Here is a 27,516-nt window from a genome sequence, read left to right on the forward strand (position 1 = left end):
GATGCCCACACGCACGACCACTAGCTGGCGTGTTTGCATCGACTATAGAAAGCTTAACTCTATGACTAGGAAGGACCATTTTTCTTTGCCCTTTATTGACCAAATATTGGAAAGGCTAGCCGGTCAGAGTTTCTACTATTTCCTAGATGGTTACTCTAGATATAACCAAGTAGCTGTGTATCCCGATGATCAAGAGAAAACCACTTTCACATGTCCATTTGGGACATTTGCGTATAGAAGAATGCCATTTGGACTATGCAATGCGCCCGCGACATTTCAACGATGTATGATGACAATTTTTTCTGACATGGTAGAAAAATTTCTGGAAGTATTCATGGATGACTTTTCAGTTTTTGGCCCCTCATTCGATGATTGTCTCAATAATTTAGCCCTGGTTCTAAAAAGATGTAAGAAGACCAATCTAGTGCTAAGTTGAGAAAAGAGCCATTTCATGGTTCAAGAGGGTATAGTTTTGGGACACATTGTGTCCAAAAAGAGGTATTGAGGTAGATAAAGCAAAAGTTGATCTTATTTCTAATCTTCCTCCATCCAAATTTGTGAAACAAATCCGTTCTTTTCTTGGCCATGCTGGTTTTTACCGTCGCTTCATTAAAGACTTCAGCAAAATCTCTAGGCCCTTGTGCAATCTCCTTGCCAAGGATACACCCTTTGTTTTTGATGAAGCATGTAAAGAGGCCTTTGAAAAGCTCCGATCTAAGTTGTCTACAGCACCTGTTATACAACCTCCCAATTGGACCCTTCCATTTGAACTTATGTGTGATGCTTCTGACTATGCCATTGGCGCGGTTTTAGGGCAACAACTAGACAAGTTACCTCATTTCATCTACTACGCTAGTAAGATACTCTCAGACGCACAATTGAACTACACCACTACTGAGAAAGAATTACTAGCTGTAGTATTTGTTCTGGACAAGTTTCGATCCTATCTCTTAGGGTCCAAGGTTATTGTATTCACTGATCATTCTGCTCTCCAGTACCTTCTTTCAAAGGACACCAAGCCTCGCCTAATTCGATGGATCCTGTTGTTACAGGAATTTAATCTAGAAATTCGTGATAAGAAAGGTACCACAAATGTTGTAGCAGACCATTTGTCTAGAATCCTTCTCGAGCCTCCTCATAACATTTCACCACTTCATGACTCCTTTTCAGATGAACAATTGTTTGAGGTACAACAAGTGAAAACACCTTGATTTGCCAATATAGTGAACTATATTGCCGTAGGACAAATTTCCGATCATTGATCCAAGCAGGACAAGGATCGATTCTTTTCGCAAGTTAAGTTCTACTTTTGGGATGACCCCGATCTATTTAAGTACTGCCCTGATCAAGTAATCTGTTGATGTGTGCCAGAATGTGAATTTCAGAGTATTCTTGATTTTTGTCACACCCAAGCCTGCGGGGGGCATTTCGGAGGTAGAAAAACTGCAGCTAAAGTCTTACAAAGTGGATTTTATTGGCCCTCATTGTTCAAAAATGCTCACAATTTTTGCCAGACTTGTGAGCGATGCCAGCAAACGGGTACAATCACCCGTAGAGATATGATGCCACTTAACCCTATTTTAATTATAGAAATTTTTGATGTCTGGGGTATTGACTTCATGGGCCCTTTCCGCGTTCTTTTGATTTTGAGTACATTCTTGTCGGGGTAGATTATGTCTCGAAGTGGGTAGAAGCTGTTGCCACTAGGACTAATGATCATAAGGTTGTGGTTAAGTTTTTACAAACAAATATATTTAGTCGCTTTGGCACATCTCAAGCTATCATTAGTGATGGGGGATCACATTTTTGCAACCGGTCTTTTGAGGCTTTGGTTCGCAAGTATTCAATCACCCACAAAGTTGCCACCCCGTACCATCCCCAAACAAGCGGGCAAGTTGAAGTTTCCAATAGGGAGATAAAACACATCTTAGAGAAAACAATACGCCCTGATAGAAAAGATTGGTCTCAAAGGTTAAACGATTCTCTCTGGGCTTATCGTACTGCCTATAAGACTCCTATTGGCATGTCTCCCTACCAACTGATTTTTGGTAAAGCTTGCCACTTACCGGCAGAACTTGAGCATAGAGCTTTTTGAGCCATTAAAAAGTTTAACTTTGATATGGCAGCAGCTGGTTCTAACCGGAAACTTTAACTGAATGAGCTTGAAGAGTTACGCAATGAGGCGTATGAAAATGCCAAAATATACAAGGCAAGGACTAAGGCTTTTCATGACAAATACATAACCGTAAGTCTTTCGAGCCTAATCAAAAGGTTTGGCTATTCAATTCTAAATTGTCTCTTTCCTGGTAAACTTCGCTCTAGGTGGGATGGTCCCTTTTTAGTTAAAAAGATTTTTCCTTATGGTGCAGTAGAAATTCAAAACATCAGTGATGGTCGTATCCTGAACATCAATGGTCAAAGATTGAAACCTTATATAGAGTGTGTTGCAGATGAACAGTTGATTGAATTCCTTGATTTGATGGATCCTATTTATCGGGATAATTAAGGATGCACTGCGTCTGGCTAAAGACGTTAAACTTAGCGCTTGTTGGAAGGCAACCCAATTCTCATAGGTTATTTTTGCATATTTTCTTGTCGCTTTTTTTTAACAGGAATCCTCATATTACTGATGCAACTAAGGTAAAATGTTTCTATCCTCCATATGCATCATATTTTCGTCCAACATAAAATAAAATAAAATAAAATAAAAATAATAACATAATATTCAAAAAAAAGAAAAAAAAGAACATTAAGGACAATGTCTGATCTAGGTTGGGGGGTATAGGATTCGAATTTTTGAAGAAATTTTTCAAATTTTTGATTTGTAAATAAATTTTTCGAATTTTTATCTCAAAAAAAAACAAAAAAAATAAATTTCTATGCATTAGTGCTGAAATGATAAATGCACAAAGTATATAAAATCTAACAAGCCCAATGATTAGTCAGAAGTAAGACAATTTGAGTTCTTTTTATTAAAAGTTCTTTTAGCGAGTTGTAAGATAATTTTTACTATGGCATTTCACAACACATATGGCCTGCACTTCTAAGGGTTAGGTTCAACATTATGTTGTTAAGTCTGGTAGCAATCTTGAGTCCTGATGAATCATACCTATCTAATTCACTATTATCTTCCTTTATTAAACTAAATAAAAAAAATAAAAATAATAAAAAAAAGTGAATTTAGTCAGGTACATCGAAAAGGGCTACCTATTGTCAAAGGTCATCGGAATTGTGATGATGAACCCGAGCATAGGTCTGTAGGGGAGTCTTGATGCCCAACACCTTATGCCATCTGGTGTGGGAGTTGTTGACTAAATGCTCGCTACATGGAGGAATCATTACAAAAGTAAAAGTACATAATTTATTTATAAATACAAAAAAAAAAATATTGACCTTGAAAAAGACGATAGTGTGAAAGCCATCGTAAAAATTCAAGTAAACTGGAATATTACAGATAAAGCCCATGAGGTATTAAAATAAATATCCACAACTCTCGAAATCCCGCAAGATAGAATGATTTTGAATCAGTGATTATGTCTTATCTGACCAATTCTTGGAAACTGCTAGCTTTAGCAGTATTTTGGGGAATCTAAAGTCTTAGCTTGTGTATGGTCCAGATATCACCGAGCACCCAAGTATAAATGAGCCTTACAACTCCCTAATGGAAACTTAATAACTTCAACTTAAGTTGCATACTAACCTAGGATTTGGCTGACTTAGTAATTAAAACTTTGTGTGCTTTTGAAATTCTTAGCACTTATGCATTTGAAATTAGATTTTATGAAATAATAAAATAAACTCTTTGGGTAGAGACAACAGTTTGTGGGTATCTGAACCGGAAATCCTCACGAGACAAAACTCGTCCACTAGGGCCACCTAGGGGTTTTAAAGCCTTATTGCATACGGTAAATGCAATCGCGATTCCTGCGAAAGTGAGTTTTTTTTATTTTGCTCGAGAACTAGCAAAATATAGGTTGGGGGTGTGATAAATGCTAAATAATGTATAAATAAATCTATTTTACATAGCACTTATTAGTATTTTTATATATATACTTTATGTTTAAACATGAGAAAATATGTTCACCTTCATCAATGCATTTTAATTCGATTTTGATTATTGATTAAGCCTAATGTATGCAGGTCGAGTCAAGCTCAATAAGATAAAGCCTAAACCTACACTGCATCATTTCATAATTCCACATCCTCCGGAGTCGACTCCAAGAACTCTCCTCCAAAACCCAGTGCTTCCCATTAATTCTTGTCTCTTCACAAGTTCCCCTAATTCTCTTCCCACACTTTTCAATCATTTATTTCTCAGATCTCAAAGTATATCATCTATTCATCTATAGTTGCACAGATCTCAAAAAATTCTAGTCTTTAGCCTCTTCCCAGCCGAATAGGATTAATTCCCCTGCTTCAAACAGTTCAATTCCCATCTTCCAACCAAGCCAAATCAAATCCACGAATTATCTCCCTTGCTCTACATTCGCATGGGATCACCCGTCCAAAGAACCCCCTGTTTCTCCGAGCAAATCCTTCTCCCCGAGCATCACGGAAGAGCTCGCTATCCGCATCCCTTGCATCCGCAACAATCCCACGCTCATCCCGAATCCAACCTTCCTCCTCTTCCGAATCCTTCCCAGCATTTGGATTAACTTCATCGTCCTTCTCTTCCGGCTTGATTCCATGGAATCCCCCAACGTCTCAGCCATTTTCCCAAGCTTATCCTCTCAGCCTCTTCCCCTGTTTCGGAACCACCTCTTCCCAGCTGAATCAAATTCAAAACTTCAAATCTCTTCATCCGAAACCCACCAACCTTCATCCCAACGGCATCATCACCTTCCTCTTGTTCTGGACTCCTTCCGTTCACAAACAAAATCCCAGCATCCCCTGTTCCCAATCGGATGAACATCCCAAACGATTGCCTCCCACGATTCTCTACTCCGGATCAATCCAGCCTTCCTCTTGATCCGAATTAACTCCATCATCCACGGGCGGAACAGAGTTATCCTCTCATCCTCTCAGATCACGCGTCCACAACTCCCTCCCGTTCATGATCAACTTCTCAGCATCCGTGGATAAACTTCCAAGGTCAGATCCCAGATTCCACAGCATCCCAACGTCCGGATCAATCCTACAAATCTTCCATCCTCCGCGGATACGATCTTCCTCCCAGCCGTTCTCTCCTCCTACAAAATCCTAGCGACCCCACGTATCTTCTCGGCGATTCATCTTCATCTCCTCTGCTTCCGGATGAGAGCGAGCAGCCGCCTCAACGTGAGCGTCTTCCCATCACGAGCTTCACAACCGCGGATCCAGCGAATCAAATCAAGCATCCTCCCGATGGCTTCCTTCCATTATTCACGGGATGAATACCAGCAGCGATCATCACTATCCCATGTGTTCCCAGCTCGCCCACGCTTGTTCCAGCCGTCCGAGATCCTCTCAACATCCATGGTCTCCTTCAGATCCCAGCTTATCTTCCAACGACCAGAAGAGATGAAGCCTCCACGAGCTTATCTTCCCACTCGGAAGATCTTATCCAGAGAGGGAAACTGGAGGGCTGGTGAAGGCTATAAAAGGGGAGGAGACAAATCCCATGGAATCATCTTCTCTCAGGCGGAGTTCCCACAAAAGGAAGAAGGAGAGAGATTACTTTGTGTATTATGGGAAGAACTTCCCACAGAAAAAAAAAAAGAAATGGAATGAGGGGAGATTAGCCGGAGCTTCTTCCATCATCACGACGTATTCTTCTCTTCTTTCCCGCCGCCACCTCCCTCGGAAGAAGTCAGTCATGCCGTCTTCATCCCGCTGTGCTGCTATCGTCCACTTCTACATGGAGGGCTAATCTCTTCACTAGGGCAGGATGAAGCCCTGATAAAGGCGACAACGGTTTTTGTATTTGTTTATTTCTGTTCTTGGAATTGTATGAACTTCTTTGATTATAATGAATATCTTTTCATCTCATATTTAGATTTTGTAATTTTAAGTATGATGTTTATATAATTGTTCTTTATGATCATTAAGTAAATATAAGATAGTTTATGCTTAAGAAAGATGCAGTGTGCTGCCACCTTAGATTAGGGTAGACATTGCATGCCAACTGAAGATGAATTATTCCTAAATTACTTTTGTGACTTCCTATTTGAATGCTTATTAGGCTTGTAGCCAATGTGCATGTTAATCCAAAAACGAAGTAAAATATAATTAACCATTGTTGCTATGTTAGTGGTGAATTCCTTGCTCTAGGTTCTCCCAACTCATATCATTTTTTAATTGCATTTCTCTTAAATTATTTAGTTCAATAGTATTCCCAAACTTTCTTTTTAAATATTTTTTTTAAGAAAAGAACTGTACCCCAATCCCTGTGGATCGATACCCATAATCACTATCCTACAAGGTACGTGCTATTGCGTGGTCTTTAAAGTTGACTATCAGTTCATCCCGTACATCCATCCCTTTAATGAGCAATGCTTGGGCTGGGACCTCGGCTGGCTGCTTGCCTGATCTCCTCGGAGTTCGCTAACCCCTCGACTTGTGGGGGACCGCATGAGCAAGTGGTAGGTAGAGGCCACAGCTCGGAGGGCATTCATCCCTGGTTGGCCAAGAAACCTAGGCCACAAGAAAGTTTAACTTCATAGTACTTTCTCGGGGCGGAATCTCCTGTGAATCTGACCAGAGGAGCACTCATCCTTTGGAAGGCATTACAAAATAAAGCGTCAGCCGAGCTTCCATTATGTATTAAAACCTTTTTTACATCAAACCTTGCAATGATAAGAAAAATAGCTACAGTGTCATCACAAGGGGGCTCAACACCCTTTCGGTCTTCATCGGAAAAGGAGATGACTTCTATTGTGCACGGACGCTTTGAGGAAGCTCCTTCCAAGCTCGGCGCTTCAGGTGCCTCTGCTCACCTCCCTCTGATGGTGTTGATGATGCCCGCGAGAGGTCAGTTGTCGTTCCACTCCTCACGCGGCACTGGATTTTGTTCCTCGAGCTCCCTCCTGTAGGCTTGATCATGGACAAAATAACTCAACCGATCTCGGCGGATAAGTGCCTCGATCTTATCACGAAGCTTGTAGCAATCCTCTATATCATGGCCGTGATCTTAGTGGAAGCAACAATACTTCTTCGATCGCTTTCGCGACTCTGTCGGTCGCATCTTCGATGAAGGTCGGAGGTAGCCCTGACCCTCAATCTCCATGAGGATCTCCGCTCGGGTGGTATGAGGAAAATGTATATCCAAAACTTCTGGAGGGAAGACCTCGAGCAAGTCGGGCTCTTGGGCCAAGGAGGATCTTTCTCGCGTCGGGAGGATCTACCCCTTGGTCGGGAGCGCTCCTTCATCTTGGAAGGTCGCTCGGCCGTCTCCCACTGGGAGGCCATGGCTTCTTCAGCCTTGGCGTACTTCTGAGCCCAGGCCAGCATCTCTGCAAAGTCGGCGAAAAAGTTCTCAATGGAGAACTTGTAGGACCGAACTCCAGTCTTCAACGCCGACATGGCAATGGACTAGTCAAGATCGCGAACCTCCCATGTGGCTAAGGTGAAGCGATCGATGTAGTCCTTTAGAGACTCCCTCCTGCTTGATGTCAAGAAGGGAGTCTGAGGTCCGATGCTGGCATCGACTGGCAGCGAAGTAGGTTGCTAGCTGTCTGCCCAGCTACTCAAAGGACAAAACCAAGCTGGGCCTCAGCTCAGAGAACCAAAGACGAGCTGCCTTGCGAAGAGTCGTCGGAAAGATCCTGCAAAGAAAACAGTACCAAACTGTACGACCGCCGAACGGTACGGGTCTCAATATTGGTTCGACGGACTTTGCTGATACACCAAAAAAATTTGTACCATACCGTACCGTACGATACGATACTGACATTGTCTAGTATGGTATCAGTACAGAGTCCAGTACCGAGACGGCGAATGTTGGAGCTACCTTAGATCTTGTCCTTTTTCTATATTATTCTTTTCCTACATTATTTAACAAAACTTAAAGCACCGTGCTTACTCAAGGTCACTCAGATCCTTGTCATACGTGCTTGTACAATCTCAATCAATTCTTCATAATTTTGTCAAGTTGTACAACACCTACAACTCCTTATATGCACATTTCTCATTTCCTAGAATCCATCTCATCTTTCTTGTTTATGAAATTATGATGCATTCAAATTGTTTTCTTGAACCCTATCTTTTGCCTAACATTAAGGGTGAAAGTGAACCAGATAATTTCTGTCTAGATCCATTTCCTTATCCGAGTCTATACATATATGAATACAAATTTGAGCATCCGGTTAATATCCATTTTAGCACCCATATTTGTTAAAGAAAAATCGATATGAATATAAAATAGACAATTATTCAATGACTCTAATCTATATTAGATATCGAGTTTTGCTTGCAATCCTATTTTGTAGCAGTTATGAACTTTTAAGAAAAATAAGTGACTATATTAAATCCAACTTATATCCATATTTATGTTCGTACTTTAAATATTCATTTTGTATCCATATTCGTGAAACAAAAATAGATATGATATGGATATACTAATATTTGGTCCATACTCGGTCTGTTTCCAACCCACTAAACATTGTGAAAAATATAACATGCAGACTTACTACCATCACATTTGCCCCAGCAAGTAATAATGTAGTTCAAAGGTCCATCAAAGAAAACTTATGAGTCTTAAAAAGTTAAGAAGATTTGGCATATATTTATTCAACATTAATTATGATAGACAATACTAAATAAAGAAGCATAAGGATTAACCATGGATGGTATGGGGAACTTTATTATCTACTTAATGCGACTAATGAGAACAGAAAAATACTATTAGTGTGGATGGAGAGTCTGAGAGAAAAGAGGTTCATTAGACAATCCCAAAGAGAAGGGCACAAGGCTAGATCATGAAATGGTGACACATGGGGCACTTAATATCCACTTAAAGCAACTAACTAGAACAGAAAAAAAAGTACATCTATGTGTGTGGAATGAAAGGATTGAGAGTGGGGAGGAGGGGTTAGAGAGTGACAGGGTACATGTCTTACTCTGGAGGCATGTAACCAAATGTACCAACAAGCCGAGTTGGAAGTGACGTACTTCCGAATTCAGTAAGTTTTGTCAAACCAAAATCTGCAACCTGCAAAGATATGCACATTATTATTACTGAATGTAAAAATAATTAGTCTTCCAAGTAGAAGTGATGAAAGCAACCTTTCCATGGAAATTCTTATCTATCAAGATGTTTGCTGATTTGATATCCCGATGTATGTATACCGGAACTGTATGCTCATGAATATACTCAAGACCTCTTGCTGAATCAAGGGCAATCTGCACTCTGGCGGCCCATGGTAGAGGATCCCTAGCTATATGCAAAGTATAATAGCTGTAATAATTATATACATGAAAACTAGCTGAAAATACCAATGGCCTAGCAATTTTAGGATTCCCTTTTACAACCACCATTCTTACCTGACCCACGCAAATGTTGGCTTAAGTTACCATTTTCAATAAATTCGTATACCAGGAATAAAGAGCCTTCAATACAATAACCTATTAAGCGCACCTGCCATAAATTGTAAATTAAATACTGTGAATACTCCAAAAGTTAATTTTTCAAGATCTTCCAACCAATAAAAACGTCAAATAATCAATCTACCTATAGGTGACCAATCAAAATAAATCAAAGACTAATAGTCATATATAACATCCTCCAGGATTCTCCATGATCAGCAGAATACTAAAAGAAATTAGAAGGATAAAAAATGGTGCCAACTTGAATAAAAGCAACATATACCACTGGGCAACTGTGAAACAGATGGAAATGATATAGTGTGAAACAAGAAAAGAACAGCAAGGGAAAAATAGAAAAGACATCAAAGCATGCAAACAGAACAATGGGCTAAAACCTAAAAGGTCAAAAGTCATATGAAAATAACCTATCCACCAGTAACCAGGAAACTAACATATTTATAGATCAATTAGCAACTGCCATCAACCCTTCAAAGTTCTAGAATTCCCTTTCTTCTGGTTTGAACTTTGAACATAGGAAACTTTATATAATATAAAATCCTACGGAAGCTACTTTAGAAGAGGTGCTGTGTCCATTGCTCCAAGATAGGCAAATGAATCCCAAAATAACCCATGATAAACTGCATTGATGTATGAATATGAACCGGTCTCTAGCTCATGATAGACAACATCTAGTAGCAAGATCCTAATCCAAGTGTTACCTACACTCATGCACCAAGCTAGAGTAAAATGTGTCAATACATATAGGACACTTGGAAGCAAAACAGACTTTGAGAAAATATGGCAGCATTCAAAACCCTGCAAAGAACTATTAACACAAATGAAGATAATAAAATGAAAACCTAGCCTCCCATCGGAGGCAGAACCAGAAGCTAGGAAATTTGAATCTGACATCACAAGCATACAAGAGAAGAGGGAGCTTCATCATAACAGAACTCCAAAAGCTGCAAAGTAAACTCCTTTCCTTCAAGAGTTGGCAAAAGTTACACCTTTGTGAGCATCCATCAACATGGTTTCTCCATCACCAGCAGCACTTCTCTGAACTAGATCCATTGCAGCTGTGTTGTCTCCTTTGAAAAGAGAAATTTTACCATTCAACCATATTCGCATTTTCTTCATTCTTGATATGCACGCATATATCCACACATATATGACATAAATCATATATCATATATGTGTCTGGATCATATTTGTGCAGGGCCAGATACTCAAATACTATAATAAAGTACATAAAGATTTCAATTAAGATAATCATAATCTTATTATTATATCCCATTAATAACAATATAATTTTTTTTTTGTAACTCAGATTGAATATTAATGTCCCATAATCCAAATTTGACTTTGTGAGCACCCACTCAAAATAAGGTGGGCGAACTCTTATCTCCCCCGATCTCCAAGACCGCAAAAGAGATGGAATTTTTCATCCTCTTAGCCAATGTAAGAACCCCAGCCGGCAGAAAAAAGCTATGCCTTGGAGCAGCACAAACTGGGAAAGTTATTTAGTCTAAGATTCAAGGGTGGAAATCAATCAAAGCCATCTAAAGCGGATCTATTGAGACAGCAAGACATGGTTTGACCGATCGGTCATGCGTGGAACATGGCCTGCTTGACCCGATGTTGATGCCATATGGTCTTGACCGGATTGGATTTCGTTATGACTGACATTGTCTGATGTTCTCTCCCCACAATCTCTTTCTGGTTGAGGAACCCACGTTTTCTGGTCTTAGCTTGACCGATTCACTCCATTGATACCACTAGCCTTGCATTGTGTGGACTTCCCTTCCCCAATCCAGAACTAGTTGACCTTTCATCACAAATGGAAGCAGAGGCAGTTGAACCAAATGCTAGGAAATTTGAATCTGTCGATTTCATCCTAGATCCAATTGAGTTGTTACGCCATTAAATCCGTGTCACGTACCAGAATGTAATACAGCATATATGTGTATCTTTCAGCAAACAAGTCTCAATCAGAAAATGGTGAAATAAAATGCTGAAGCAGATAACACTCCATTTATCTCTTAGATTCCTTGACAGTCACTTTAATTTGTATCTACCAAAACATATCTTCAATTACCTACACTAAAGCCTGCATTAGACTCCTGATAGTCGTAATTACACAAGTAGCCCAAAAAATGTGATGAATAATAAGCAGCACCCTCATCTAGAGCTCAAAGAGAAGCTGATGTAGTTTCAGCATCCCAGCTCAAAACAGTAGCCGCCCCTAAAATGACTCTTTGCAGATCCAAAACCTTGATTCCTACAACCACAAACAGCAGCATTGCCTTCCATCCATTCACATAAACCGAATTAATAACAAGGAAACAACCAAAATCAATCCAGCACTCCTATAAGAAAAGAAAACACCAGGAAACTGAACTTCCACATAACTCTAAGAACAAGCAAGGTCACTAGCAGACTGGCTTCAAAATCGACAATCACTTCTTGTAGATGGGGGTCCACCTGAACAAGAAACAGAACCTGGAGTCATTACCCACTTCTCTGGGAATATTCAAGCACTTTTAGCAATCAATGAATCAGCTTATGCAAGCTCAATCAGCACATCAAATGCATTCTGTAAAACCTAAGAGCAGGTTCAGCTTTCTTAATTAAGACATGGCTATTCCTCTCCAACCATACATCCTGAGAACTGAGAAGTCATTATCACAAATGCATTTCAAGCTATTCTATAGGAAGGTCTGACTTTCATCTTTCACCACTAAGTCCAAAAGAAAATCATAGAACCAGGTCTGCCCTTCCCCTTCCTGAAAAAGCCTTGAGGGAAAGCCAGAGCTCCAACACAAAGAGAACAGAGAAAAATATAGTTCATAGATTCACTCAATGGTACAACCTTTTACAGAGTTACATCCTTGACTTTCAGTTTATTATTTTTTTATCAAATTATCTACAGTCAACTGACAACTGTGGGTCGCATATCACATAAAACTCAGTCATAAAAGAACAGAACCATCTGATGAAATTTCGCATAACAACTAAGAATGCCACCATTGATAACTCAATATAATGATCTCATCTTGAACACCCCATTCTGTTCAACATTCCAAGCTCTCTTTAATGATTTGAAAGTGAAACACTTGCCAACAATCTGAGAAACAGACCATGCTGATTCACTGGACTTCCCTTGAGTGATCTTTAAAAATTTGGGTCCCTAATTCTCTACATTCATCCAAAACATACTTATTCTGAGCTAATTCAAACATGTTCACAAATAAGGTTGCAAAGGAACAATAACCAACTAAGGATCTCTTTGGGTATTCTTGTAGGAACTGAAGAGAGAGGGGGCAGGGAAGGGGGGGTGAAGGGAAGAAGGGAGGAAAGGAGAGAGTGGGGATTTGCAATGATGAGAAAGATAGAGATGCCAAACTTAGCAGTAAAAGGAAAAAAGATCCACAAGGGTCCTTTGTTTCTCCCACAGAATGGGCTGAGGCGGAGTCAGATGAAAGTGGCCCATGCCCAAATGGGTTCTCCAAACCACAAATCCAGCTGGATTGGTCAGGCTTTCCCACTGGATTACCCAACCAGGCCCTAAACGTTCATCCAGAACTTACTGAATTTGCCATTCCCAATCTTGATAGGAATTTTAACTTTAAGACTTGGTAACTTTAGATGCCTCCTTCAGAACACTGAAAGCTGCGTAATAGGTCTCAGTCAGAACAGATTAGACAATCTCCCTCTGAAGTGTCAATCAGCATTAAAAATCCCATAAATGAGAGGTTTCCTAATCCAAGAATCTCCAAAAGCCATTTCCAGAGAAGGGCTAAATCTCCGAATTTCAAAATAATTAAGTGTCCATTCTCTTTAGCTTAAGACACTCTATCCAAAGCCATTAGTCACAAGCACACCAATCCTTTTCCCCTTCATCAAAACCTTCTTATCTTTATAGTTTTTGAGTACGCCTTTAAGAATCTGTAAGAAATAATACTATAGAAGGAAAATTAAAACAGCATTAACTGGAATTGATCTACCTACCAAGGTGAGGGATATACTTCACCATGTTAGCAATCACTCATCAATTAATGGAAGCCAATCATTCACTTTTAACAAGCTTTCTAACCATAATAGGAGATCAAGATATTTTTGAATGGAACATTCTCCAACTTGTAGAGAAAATTCTAGAGAATCACAAACCCATATCAACCCCCCTTCCTAAAAGATTGAAGAACTTGCTAAAACAACTATGTCGACTGCAAAGTGTGAGGACCTATGCAAAAATGTGTTTAGTCTTACATTGTTTATGCACCGGAGAAATCTTGGGTACTTATATAGGGCAAGGAATATAAATAACCTTATGGCTAACTTTTTTGCATGAGATCCTAGGTCATTACAAATGGCCTTAGCATGGACCCAGCCCATGACTCATGTAGACTCTAGAGTATAGACACTGCACCAGGGGCTCTTTTGGAGCTAACTAGGGGCCAATCATGGTGTTTTGATTAGATTTGACCCCTTATCCTAGTGAGAACACCAAGACTAAAATGGAGCAAATGTGTGAGGACTTGTGTGTGTGGGTTGTTCAGTCCCCACATCGGTTGCGTACTGGGGAGATTTGGGTAAAAAGGGACAAGGAACTTCCAGATGAGGTCTTGAGTCATTACACAAAGGGTAATAATGATACACCATCAAAAGAAGAGGAACCTCCAGCTGCAGTTCTATCAACCATAAGTTACAAGGCATCCACAGAAAAATAATGAAAGAGGAGAAAGGGGGTCCTCTGGAGTCATGCAGTTTTTGAAGTCATGAAAATAAAACTCACCCATCTAATCCATCAACTTCACGATTCCCTAGACTTGAGTAAAGATAAGAACTACCAACCAGTACTTAGCATGCGCTTCTTCAAAATCAAATTTGAAAAGAACAACCTCCTCTTGCTTCTTTTGGCATCCAAAGAGCCAACCTCTATAAATGAACTCTGCACAAAGCCAACCTCTATATGCAGAAATTTCCAAAATTTGGTAGCCAACATTTTCAAAATAATTTGCAGAATACCATTCAGAGAAAAAAATTAATCCAAGGTCCGCCGTACCAGTACCGGTCAGCATATCGGTAGCGGCCCGGACCGGTACGTACCGGTCCCGTACCGGTACAGCAATCGTACCGGCCGATTTTTCAATGAAAAGCCCCCGATACCGGATCCCATGCTGATCTGGTAGCGGTCCTTGCCCGAACCAGTTCATAGCAGCCCATACCGGCCAGTACGGGCTGGTACGACATACCCTGGATTAATCTGTAATCATTAACACATTCCGCCTCTCAGGAATTTATAAAGTTAAGGAGTCGTTCCAGCTATTCAAATCAAATCTTCTCTCATTTTTATCTTTCCTTGGTCGAAAAATAGTTCAGTACCTATTTTTCATCTCCATTATATTCCTTACAAGATTTTGGATCTTTGATTATCCATCTCTCACGGTATCTCTTATCCTTTGAAAACAGGGTCTGACTACAAGGAAAGCCAATTACTAGCTGTCAAGGTTGCAATACTGGATAAGACAAAGTCAAGCAGAGAATATCTAATCGAACGCATGATGTAAAGGAGATTTACGTTGATTTTGGACTTCCATATACGATCAGTCCTAGCCTAGCTGTATTGCCAGAATAAGTAAAATTTGTTCAATTTTCCAACGAACTTTACTTGAAAACTTTCCTTCAAAAGTTTTCTTCATACATCTATAGAATTCAGCACTATAATGTCACTTCCTATCACACACATGCAAACACATACACAAAAATACACTCAATAAACTTTTCTCAATGACATTCCTACAAAAAATTAAAATAACCAGGCCACCATAAGATGTCAAAACAGACAAGTACATAGCTACCCTTCTTCATAGAAATATTATATGTGGTCAGGTAATAACTACACTGTTAACAGACAAATAGCCACCTTACCAGATTCAAGTGATGAACATGTGTTAAAACTTTCAGTTCAGCAAGAAATTCTTGAGTTGCTTGCATGTCCATCTTTTTGATAGCAGCTTTCTGCAAGAAAGATGTGTTAATGAGTTAAAAACCAAACAAAGCCTCATCTTGAAAAGGAAGAAAAAAGAGTTGAAATAAAACACTAGAAAAAGGTTACATCATAATGCCATGCAATTTACTGAAAACTAATGGCATTTCTGAAATGTGATTAGATGAAGCAGAGACAGTTCCAAAAAAAACTAAAAATCAAGACATATAAAAGTTCAAAGGCTAAAAGCAATAAGTTTGTTTGCAGCTCAGTAGGCTTCATACAAGAGCTATCCACTAGTAAAACATGTCTTTCATTGTACACTGAATATTTACAAGATGTGCAGTACAATTTTTACCTGATAGGTTTAATTGCTGTTCCTAAACAAAGGATCAAGACTAGTCTCTGCCATATTAGGACTTCATTCTATGTAGTTTTGCAAGTAAACTTTTCACTGGGATACTATGAACTAGAAATGAATTGTAAAAGGATATAAACACTGCATGATTAGGAGTAATCAGGGTAAAAACAAAACAAAAAATGTTACAAAAACACCAAGCTTGAAAAATTTGTAAAAGAACTTAATAATGTCAATCCATGAGCCATCAATGCTAGTCAAATTCTTGTATCGTCTCCAAGTAGCACTAGCATATTTTAGTTCATGGTGCGACACTGTCACAATTTGTGAATATCTTACATGATCACAACCTTGTCATGAATAATGGCTCAATTTGCAGTAAAAATATAACATCACCCATCATGGGATTCAATCAATGATGTTAGTGAAATTCTCAATAAGCAAACCTACTTAACAAGACCACCCTGACCCTAGTGAAGTCATCATGTTTAATCCCATTATTCTATGCTTGGGAAACATTAATAAAAATTTTCTTAGATGAATAAAAATATTAGACTAAAAACTAAATGTTAATTTTCAGTATAAATGCCAATGATGGGTCACACTGTTGATTATGATCTACACCACTATAGATGCTTGAAAATTAAAAGTCATATGCTTTGGTGGTTTCCTACTTATGCATCTAGTGGGTGACAAAATGGACAGTTCTAATTGTGTTAAGTTGGTAAAATACATGATAGGATATATCAACATTGATATTGACCTATGCATACTCAAAACACACAAGTTCAAATATTGCATGTTTTGAGCCTGAAATCATAGCAAAAACATCATATCATGCACTTTAAGCCATTGACTTTTTCACACACTTGATGAATAGGCTAGAGCCTTCCAAAACATATGACTTTTAATTTCTAAGCATTTATAGACTTGCAGAACAATATAACATTCGAGATCTTTGAATTGGATGGCCATCATTGTTTTCAAAAATTGATTCTACCAAAGATTTAATGTTTATTGTGTAATCCAACTCTGAATAATAATTTCCTATTAGAATATTCTTAATTTCTTTGTTAAATAACCAATTAAATCTTCATCATGGAGTTGACCTCCAACAGAAACAGGTTGAGAATTTGGCCATCAAATGTTTGATCTGAAATAGATTTACTTATTGCAATATGTGTAACATAAGCTGATCAAGAGTTAAATATCCACAAGCAATGACTTCGTGTTTAGAAAGAGAAAGCAACTATTAGTATAAGCTAACATATAAACCCACGTAAATAATTCTCAGTTGGTTGAACTTGAAGGAATATACGGAGTGAAATGTATAGTAGAAATAAAAGAAATAAAACAAAGCCGCATATTGCTAGGTCAAAGAATTTTGAGCACATAATGGCATTCAAAAGAAGAATACAAAAAGAAAAAACATGACTAGTACATATTGAGTATCACTATATGCGATTGTTATTACCAACCTCTCCTCTAAGCTCAGCATAATAAACAGCTCCAAAACCACCTTCACCAATTTTATTAGCCATGCTAAAGTCATCTGTAGCCTTTGCAAGTTCTTCATAAGAGAACTCCACTGATTTGTCAACAGTAATACCTGCCGGTTGGGTGCCAGTTCTAGGAGTATCTGCTGGAGAGTTATACAAAGAAACTGCACCTATACCAAATGAGGGACAATCATTAAGTAAACAGGATCTATAGAGAGAAGGCATAATGATAAAGGAAAGAAGAACCAAAAAATCTAAAAGCCAGCTACTTCTACATTGTGGCTATACAGTTATTTGCTTCATATGCATCAAGGTGTATGATAAGCTGCAATGATTTGAAACTTCCAAGACATTCTCAGTAGGCTACACCTTCACAGCTAATAGGGTCGAGGATGATAGAAAGTTAGAAAGCAACCTTTGCTTGACAAAACCTAAGATTAGGATGAAGAATAGTATATATTTGGCCCCAGCTGAAACATCACTGAATCACCTTTCAACCAAACAAACTAATTAATAGGAGTATCAATTGCTCACTTGTATTAGTTGTAATTTCCTCATGTCCTCTTTTCTGTCTCATGATTGAATAATTTGATATACTTTAGTCCTCTAAAATGACATGATTAAGAACACCACTTTATATATTGCTGAATGACAACATTACCATTATTGAAATATTGGGGATACTGGAAGCAAATTTAGCATGTGGGAATTATAGATTATATTGGTTATACCATTGCAATTTATTCCATGGATCTCAGTCACAACTATGTATCCATTTAAGAATAACATGAACAATTGCGAATGCAAACTCACACAAATGCACCTCCAAAGAAGCCGCTAAGACTACCTAAAAATGTCACATCACAACCCAACTGATTTTTAAGAGCTGGACTCCACACCTAACATAATTTTATAATTATAATTCTAAAAGAAATCTGTGAGAAAATATTTAATAATGCCAGAATAATGGATGCGGCATCCAAATCAAAGATCCACATGTTGATTACGACCTACACTTATAAGAACACCTAGTAATAAAACGATTGCAACTTTTAGAGATGTCTAACCTATGCATCATGCGGATGCAAAAATCAAGTGGTGCCCATTTGTTACTATGCTAAACAACATAACAGGCATTTAAATTGAGAATCTACTTTACTGATCTCATGTTTTACATATATTAAAACATATCTAGATTGGAAACCAATAGATTTTGATGCTTAGACAATAGCAAACATGGTGTCATATCATAAACCATCCATTTTTTGCGCCCGCATGACGCACAGGTTAGAGAGCAGCAAAACATGTAATTATTAATTTCTAGGTTTTAGTGCTGTGGATAATGTTCAACAGTGTGGATTTCCAACTTGGAGGACCCATCATTGATTTTGAACCATTATTTATTTTACAAAAGATTCGACATGAAGTGTGGAGTTCAGACTTTGATTATAATAACACCAAGCAGCTTCACTAATACACATTAGTAGCATCGTACTAATCAAGGTATGCTGAACCGACCGGTTCCGGTCGGTTCCGCCTGTATCGAACCGGTGCCTACGGGCACCGGTACGATACAGCGTATAAAAACGGTTCCGACCCAAACTGGGTCGGAATCGATTGATTTCGTACTTGTACTGGCGCGAACCGGGCCGGTTCGCACCGATTCAAGCACATTTTCCCCACGCGAGCGCCCGCGCGCGAGGAAGAGACACAGAGTGGCTTTTAACGCGTCCGCGCACGTCTGTTTTTTTTTTAGGAATCACGCGCAGACGCATGAGCAAAGATCGCGCACCCGCGCGCGACTCCCCGCGCAGGAACCGCGCCCGCGCACGGTTCCCCGCGCGAGGCATCGTGCCCACGCGGGTCATTTAATGCCACAGAGTGGCATTAAGACATTTGAAGCATCCGCGGACGCGCGCAGACGCGTTGTTTTTTTATGTCCGCACGCACGGCTCCGATTCGATACCGGTTCCAAGCCGGTACCGAACCGGAATCGTACCGGTGCCAGTGCTCGCCGGTATGCCAGTACGGTCAGTCCGGCAAACCTCGGTACTAATCATCATTTTGAGTCCAAAAGGCTCAACCTAAATTGCACATTAACAACCTCCTAGAGTATATCTAGTCAAACAATTAGATACAACTAAATTTTAGACTTTTAGACTTTTTTCCTTTCAAGTATACCATCTTTCGTGAATCTCAACATATCATGTCAAACAGGGTCAGCAGAACCATCCTGAATCGGACGATTCCGACCATTCCGAGCCGTATCGCTGGCTCACTGGTACGATTCCGAGAACGAAACGACATCTGTTGCCGAAGCCAGAGGAGGAGAAGAAAAGAGGGCGAGTAGAAGAGGGAGCGAGAGTGAGAGCGAGAGGTCGATTCTCCTGTTTTGAATGACATAGGGGTCCAGCCGTTCGAAATAGGAGAATCGGCCGTGGCTTAAAAAATTTCGTGATTTTAAAAAATCTCGCCTGTCACAGCCCTCCACCGACCCTCCACCGGCATCCATCCCTCTCCCTCCCTCTCTCTTTTTCTCTTTCAGCGTGTTGTCTCCTTCGTCGATACAGACCTAGCACGGCCCGTACCGACTCTTGCCACCGGAAAACCGATACGATGCCCGATACTGGTTCCTCCGACCTTGATGTCAAAGCATATGCCATAAATACACTTGACAAGATCAGTAGCCTTTCCCATCCAGAGTAATGTCCATATCCATCACAAGGCAATGACATAAGGTATTATAATAAGATGAAGGTACTCCTGCACATAGAATGTCATGATCTGATGGATAGCTAGCAGCTGTGTAGTTCATCCACACACACCCAAATGGACATTTCAAATTGCATACCATGGACATATATCTAATGTGCGTCAAATACAGCTAAAATATGTGCTGGCTACCAAATTAAGTATTTTTATACAATATTTTTTCAATGAAAAAGGTTGTGGATACTTCCGTTAGAATTTTAAAATACATCTGGGGATAAGAGTAAGGGTTTCCTTTTTCCTTTAATGAATCTTAACCTTTTAGTGATGGCCATGATGGATGACCAATTTTAGAATTTCTGATGTTAATAAGGATTATGGAATATGCTTTATGAATATGATCACTAAAAGGAGTTTGCCAATTTCACATTGTGTGGACCGTATTACTGTGACAACACATTATGCTTTACAGTCTTCTTGTACAAATATGTTAAGAATATATACTATTTATAGTGATGTCCAGCCATATCATATCTTATATTTTCAGGACTTGCTGGATTAATGTATCCATATTTGTGTCACATCCATATCCTGTATCCATGTCTACACTTCATAGACACCCAAATAGTTACCTATTTCCAGCATTCCATAATTTGTAGCTATAATTGGCAATGCTGGTGCTTAATGTGAAGCATTACAATTAAGTGCACCAGCCACCTTATTAAAAAGAACAGGCTTAATGCAATGATCATGAACTCCTGTAGACAAGAAAGCCACTTACTGTGCCAATTTGTATCGCTAACCATGTGGCATAATGAACTAAATGGAGAAGAAAATGTCAATTTGTCTAGTTAAGCTCAGAAAATGGTTAATATGACCAAAAGATCTGAACAAATTAAATTTTGAAATGCATATAACATTAGGATCTTGCAAGAAAAGTAATAAAAGTCCAGCATCAGTTGCATAGCACACGAGAAAAAGCTAAGTGCAAATTGTAGCTGTTGTAATCACAATGAAGAATTACCATGGCCATGTAGATTGGCATTACCTTCAGATAGTGATGGAAGCAGTGCGACCCTCTTTGCCTTCCTTCTCCTATAAACCCCAACATACAAACAGATGGCTAATACTAGTAGAACTATTACAGCTATAGAAATACCAGCAATAGCTGCCCGTGAAATACCTGCTTGTATTCAATGTCAAAAGCCATTAGAGCAATGTCAGACTTAAAAACTGAGAAACTATAGTAGATCTTATTTCCACAACTCATGCTTGATTACTGATGCAGAAGGGCAATGAACAACAACCTGTACTGCAAAACATGATAATCAAAGTCCATGTTAGGATCAACAAAAAGAAATATATGAATGCCACTAGCAAGACAGCCCACCAATATTTACCTTGACAGAAAGGGGCGATAACTTCCGTTTGGATCTGCAAAAGCCATATAAAATAATTATGGCACAATCCTAAACTTTATCAAGAGAGAATCTAGGTTATCATGTAACAAATTATAGCAAAATTCCAAAATTTCCTGAAGGGAGAAGCTAACTTATGACCGACTCACATATTTAGAATTTCAAAATTGGGAATAGAAGACAGTACCTCAAAGAGTTTTATTGTAATAAGAGCATATATTAGAAAAATGAATAAAAGAAACTTAGATAATATTTTTAAGGATTGTTCCATCCTGTTGTCTCATTTTAGTTTCATTTAATATGACACAAAGCTCACATATCTGATGTTTGAAAAGCTAAAATTTTGGCCTGCCATAAAAGCAGAAGCATTTAACTATACATTGACTAAAGTCAAATACATATCGCTGTGATATTTGGAAAATATATACTCACTTTTACATATCTTTAAATATCACTAACTGTGTTCCTTACTTGGAAAAGGGCATGAAGATAGATCTAGAAAAGGATGAGTTCAAATGGGTGAAAGATATGACAAATGAAACAGGAATGAGTAATAATGGACAAAAAATTCTGATCTGGGAAACCACAAGTTGACTTTAAAAATAAGTGAAAAACAAGTGGAAAATGCATGTGAAACAATTTGGCAAAGAATAGGAAACTAGTAACCAGTAGTTTCTCTATATTTTGTCCCATGTTCTCACTTCTCCCAACAGTTCTCCCATGTCTTTTTGAAGGTGGCTCCAAAGCAACTTTTAGTTTGGGCAACACTGAATCAGACAAATTGCTAATTGGATAGATGCAAGCAGGAACCATGGTGCAAGGAGATATGGCACATGGAGATATGGTAGACAAGGCACTGCTTCACATTTGCAAGTACTTCAAATGTATTAAGTATCTATGTTTAATACTGGTTCCAAAAAGTAATGCACGAAACAGATGCTACAGAATGACCATACTGAGAACAATAGTGGAGCTTAAAACTAAAACTTCAGGGAAAAAAAAAAAGATATACTAGATTCTATTTTATTTGATGGATTTATTACTATGCAGAGTTGAAATCATGCAACATATAGACATTTGTTAACGTTCTATTAGATCTTTATGTTGACTCCAAATATAACAGGCTTATATGAGTCTAATAGAGAAGTTGGGAGGAGCTAGGCTCATTAAACCAAAAAATCTTATAAATAATCTGCCATATATTGGGTGTAAATCTGTCTTTCTACCTCATAAATGGAAGGATTGCTCTATCCACAAGATTCTTATCGACTTGAATGTTTCTAGATGTCTTTGTTTTCTCAATCCCATAGAATAAGAAACTAAGCACGAGATCAATCAACTGCATGTTTATCAAGATTAAAGTGCTGGCCATGCTAGTTGCCAAGGACTGGCACAAACCAGGCCAGCACTGGACAGGCACAAGAAATGGCTGAGCTTGTACATGTGTGCCAATGTCTTCCAGGCTGGGAATGGATAGGCTCCATAAAACAATTACCATGCCAATGTCAGGTCAATAATGCAGTAACACCTGGCATCTAATGCTTCCTGTTTATGGGGTACTCTTGTTCTTAAAAGATGTATAAATGTCATAAAATGTCTCTCATTAACAGTATGCTAGTATGTATATCTTTATGTTGCCTTTTATGATGGCATTTCCAACCCTTGAGAAACGATACTCCTCGAATAATGTAGTTCTGCAAAGCAATCTACATAAAATGTGTGCATTTTTCTAAATAAAATAACTGGCATATCGGACCCCACCAAACTTTGTCTAGTTTAGCATGCCTGACTCAATTTACCAAAATAATAGGCATGTGCCTTCTCTCTTGCATGTTGTTTGGCACACTTTTACATGACCGGACATCACTTGAACATGACCAAAACAGTCCACTAGAATTGGATTTGCAAGCTAAGTTAATTCCCCTATAAAGGCAGCCCAGTGCATGAGGCTCCCGCCAATGTGGGGTTCTACAGAGGATTGCATGTACGCATACTTAACATGGCATGCAGAGAGGTTGTTTCCAGTTTCGAACTCATGACCTTCAGGTCACAATGGAGCAAACCTACCATTTCACCATGGCTCACCCTTTAGTAGATTTGTCCAACATATAGGGGAATTAGCTTAGGAATTGGCTAAGAGAATTTCCCTATCCGAGGGCCAAATTTACTACCGGATAGACAGGATTAACTGAATTCACCATTAGTTTGGTGATCAATTGATGCTACCAAGAAATTAGATTATGTTTCTGATCTCAGCATTGCATTGACAGCCAAAAACACAAATGGTGTTGGAAGTTTCATTATTTAATAAAGCATTGAAGGTTTGAATCATTTGACTACCCATATCACCAAAGGATCATGGTAGTCCAGTCATTAGATCAATGGAGGTCTTGACATGTAGGAGGGATATAATGAACAAGGAGCTGACCCCTCATCAGCATTAGATTAAGGACCTATGTTGCTTGGTGGAATCATCATGCTTTGGCCTTTGCCTCTCGTAATCCAATGGTTACCATCATATATGCACGCAAGATAGAAACCATTCAACCTCTCATGACAGGCAAGAATAGTGGTTTCTAGAAAAATAACAATATCTCGCAATAAGAACTACAAAGAAAAATCTCATCAGGACTCTGTCTCTTTGACCCTTCTCCATTAACAACTAGAGTCCAACTGGCTCAGGCAATCAGTTTTGAGAGTGCAGCACTAGAGGCTTATCACCAAAGCAAAGAACCAAAATACCAAAATCACATGCCAACTTCCTTGCTTACAGCATCACCTTCATCCTCTCTCGATTTCTTGTTTCGCAGAAGATACAGTACTTCTTGTCAGCATTACATAAAAAGGAAAATAAGAGAAGGTAGAAGGGAAAGAGTGCCCATCATAGTTCTTTCCTCCCTGCTCTTTATCTTATTTACTCATATGCTTTGCATGTTTCATAACAGACCAGCAGCCTTCATTCTAAAATAATAATAATAACAACAACAATAATAATAATAATAATAATAATAATAAATTCAAGTAAAATTACTCTAGGCTCACATGACATGCAATTTAAAAGGGGGAAGGGGCAAACAAATAGAATTCATGTTCCTATTTCAGCCTTCTTGAAATTATTTTGCTGCTTTTTTGGCCTCACCAAGACCCTCAAGCTGGAGAGCTCTTATTTGAGCCTGCTAAGTTGAGCAGATTGCATTTATGCGGCTGTTAGAATGGATGACATAGGCATCATTAAAGATTCGAGCGTGTGGTAGCTGTAGTTGATTAGGTAGAGCCATCCTGATTCCATGAGATGCTAACACCATCTTTGACTATGATTAGTGCCTTCGTTTCAATCATGTTACACTCTGGCAAGTTTTATACCTACTGTCTTGGCTTCTGTCAAGCCATTGCACCATGCATGCAAGTCTTCACCTTATTGTTATCATTACCATGCTTCCCTTGGCATAACTAGTTAGACCATCACCAAGGCCCGAGTCATGCTACTACCATGATGAACTTGGCACCAACCTGGCCAATAAATCTAATGATAACCATTGGTCTCGCGCCATCATGAACAAAGGTTTCTCACCACCACCCTGCACAAGCCACTTATCACCTTTTGATGTGAGGTGTTGACCCTTGGGTTGCTTGCTATCATTAAATGCAGGCCAACAAAATCTTATCAATCATAGATTGCTCAAGCAATTTATAACTAGACAAGGCTTGCTTAGCACTCTTGTGTATTGTGGCATTGCTGCACTGTCAATCTCATACTCTCAATGCCTTGAGTTTGTCAAGAGGTGGCCCGCTATGGCAGAAGCATGGCTCATGGATGGACAGGTCATAAACACAGTCTGAAGTTAGTGGAGTCGAATAGCAAGGGGTATTGGGTTTGAGGAAAGCTTCGAAAAACAAAAGCAATCAAAGGGAATTAAATCTTATTTAATTCTCTATCTTCTATTTATCATGTTTTCTTCCTCCACTCTGAGTCAAGTGAGAGGAAACCTTACTCTTGTATCATCCATCTATAGAGGCATCTTGGCCCTTCCACTAGAAAATAAAAGAAAATAGAAGTTGGTGTAGGCCCCATTATCTCTCTTGGGACCAAGCTTGCAACATTCATGTTGTCTTTTCATGCTTGTGCTGCCACTAACCTTTCAATAATTGTGCATCGATGCCGCTATATCATATGATCACCACAAGTAGTGGCATAGTAGCATCTTATTGGCGTCAAAGCTGATCAACATGATCTCCCTTATTAGCAATAGTCTTCTGCTTATGATGGTGCACTTGCTTCATAATCTCCCAAGCAACGTTGGTGGAACCATCCCGAACCGCCCGTACCAGCAGTGGACCGAGATGATTCTAGCCTCCGGATCGGAAAACCTGCCAAAGGGGAGAGGGAGAAAGAAAGAGAGAGAGGGAGGAAAGTAGGGAGAGAGAGTGGCCAGCGACGGCCAGAATAGGGGTGAGGGAGTGGGGAGAGAGGACTTTCGAAGCCCTCTCTCCTCCATGCGTCGGAATAGGGGTGAAGCCCTTGTTTCAAAATAGAGGCTTACACCCCTTTTTTGTTTGAATTTTTAAAGTGAAGTCGGCAATGACTGCCGACTTCAGTTATTATCTTTTTTTTGAAATTTTTTAAGTGAAGTTGGCATCCACGCTGCCGACTTCACACAAAAAGTTTCAAAAAAACAGAAAATAATAAGTAAAGTCGGCAAACGCTACCAATTTCATTTAAAAAATCAAAAAAAATATAAAAAGGGGTGAAAGCCTCTGTTCCGATGCACGGAGGAGAGATGGCTTCAAAAGCCCTCTCTCCCCCCTCCATCATCCCTGATCTAGCCACCCCCTCCTCTCTCTCTCTCCCCCTCTGTTCCTCCCTCCCTCTTTCTCTCTCTCCTCCCTCTCCCCCATCCTTCTGGTTTTACCTGTCGGTGCATGTTGGGACGGCACGACACAGGGGCATACCATACTGTCCTGCCAGCCAACCGACATGGATGCTGGTTCCGGTACTACCTTCCTTACTCCCAAGAAAATGGTCCCTTCATCCACTTTCTTAAACACTTCTTGTCATTAAATTTTTTAAGAGAACTTCTTTCCTATACCTGCACCCAAATCCACTAACACACCCGTAACTACTTTTTGGTAACTAAATGATCTCCTCAAGATGAAGTCCTAGTTATCATGATAGATGTTCTAATGAAGCCCAATCACCATGACTTGTGCTCCAACAAGCTGTTGTCATCATCATCACTACATCGAAAAATGCAAGCCATCAAAATATGATCTTCATGGCAATTGCTTCAACTTCTGCATAAACCATTTTGATTGTTCCCATCACCACACAAGGATTTGAAGTTCAAGCATTCACCCGGGGTTTGTCCATCTTACAAAACGAATTTGAAAAGAGGGGGTCAATGATACCTCGGAGAACAGAGTACCAGGACTCATCATGTGATGCATCACCACTTAGGAGTTATTGTTTTCTTTAAAGCGGCATAGATTCTGATAAAGCAGTTACTTTCTTCACCCGAATAGCAATAAGCATCTCGAGCTCGAAAGTGAGAGGGAGCCAGTGTTATGGCAATAAATAATCGAAGTGATGTGGCGCATAAGAATTCTTCCAGCACAACCCATACTACTATAATCCTGCATCCGAGGTTCTTCTAAGGTATCTCAGCCTGGTCTCCTCAGTCGAGCATGGGAAGCAAGCCAAGCAGAGTAGAAGCGTTTAACCCCCAAGGCAGCTTTCTCCCAGCTCAGCTCCACAACCTTGACCACTGACCCATGTTAAGAGAGCTTCCCCACGGAAGGAGCAACTCGGCTTACACCTTCCTAAGGGCATGCCTAGTCTCGCCACATACTAGGTTGTCACGGTACGTCCCCAGATTTGTTATGGTCAGCAATCTGTTGTGGTATGATCTCAAATTTGTTAGGATGTGATTCTGAAAGATTCACTATAAATAGATCCAAATAGTTCTCCAAAAAAGGTAACGAAAACAAAATAACACCAAAAATTCAAGTGGGTTAAGGAAAACCCTATCCTCAGCTCTCTATTTTCTT

The 27,516-nt window shown here is 39.4% G+C and overlaps 1 protein-coding gene across 2 annotated transcripts in view; it reads right to left on the bottom strand.

The window, feature by feature from the left end:
* Positions 1-27,516, bottom strand: part of LOC103698741 (chitin elicitor receptor kinase 1-like) — a 56,937-nt gene that overhangs the window by 12,042 nt on the left and 17,379 nt on the right. Inside the window, exons 2-9 of one of the 2 annotated variants that reach the window (XM_039129932.1) lie at positions 21,454-21,487; positions 21,361-21,365; positions 21,102-21,236; positions 17,324-17,508; positions 15,430-15,519; positions 9,460-9,553; positions 9,202-9,353; positions 9,036-9,127 (exon numbers count right to left, since the gene is read on the bottom strand). In XM_039129932.1, the coding sequence (XP_038985860.1) occupies positions 9,036-9,127; positions 9,202-9,353; positions 9,460-9,553; positions 15,430-15,519; positions 17,324-17,508; positions 21,102-21,236; positions 21,361-21,365; positions 21,454-21,487 (787 nt within the window). Of the gene's footprint in view, positions 1-9,035; positions 9,128-9,201; positions 9,354-9,459; positions 9,554-15,429; positions 15,520-17,323; positions 17,515-21,101; positions 21,237-21,360; positions 21,366-21,453; positions 21,488-27,516 lie in introns of both variants that reach the window. The other variant, XM_039129931.1, reaches the window with a different exon arrangement.

This window comes from Phoenix dactylifera, chromosome 9 (assembly GCF_009389715.1).
Source record: "Phoenix dactylifera cultivar Barhee BC4 chromosome 9, palm_55x_up_171113_PBpolish2nd_filt_p, whole genome shotgun sequence".
NCBI lineage: Eukaryota > Viridiplantae > Streptophyta > Magnoliopsida > Arecales > Arecaceae > Phoenix > Phoenix dactylifera.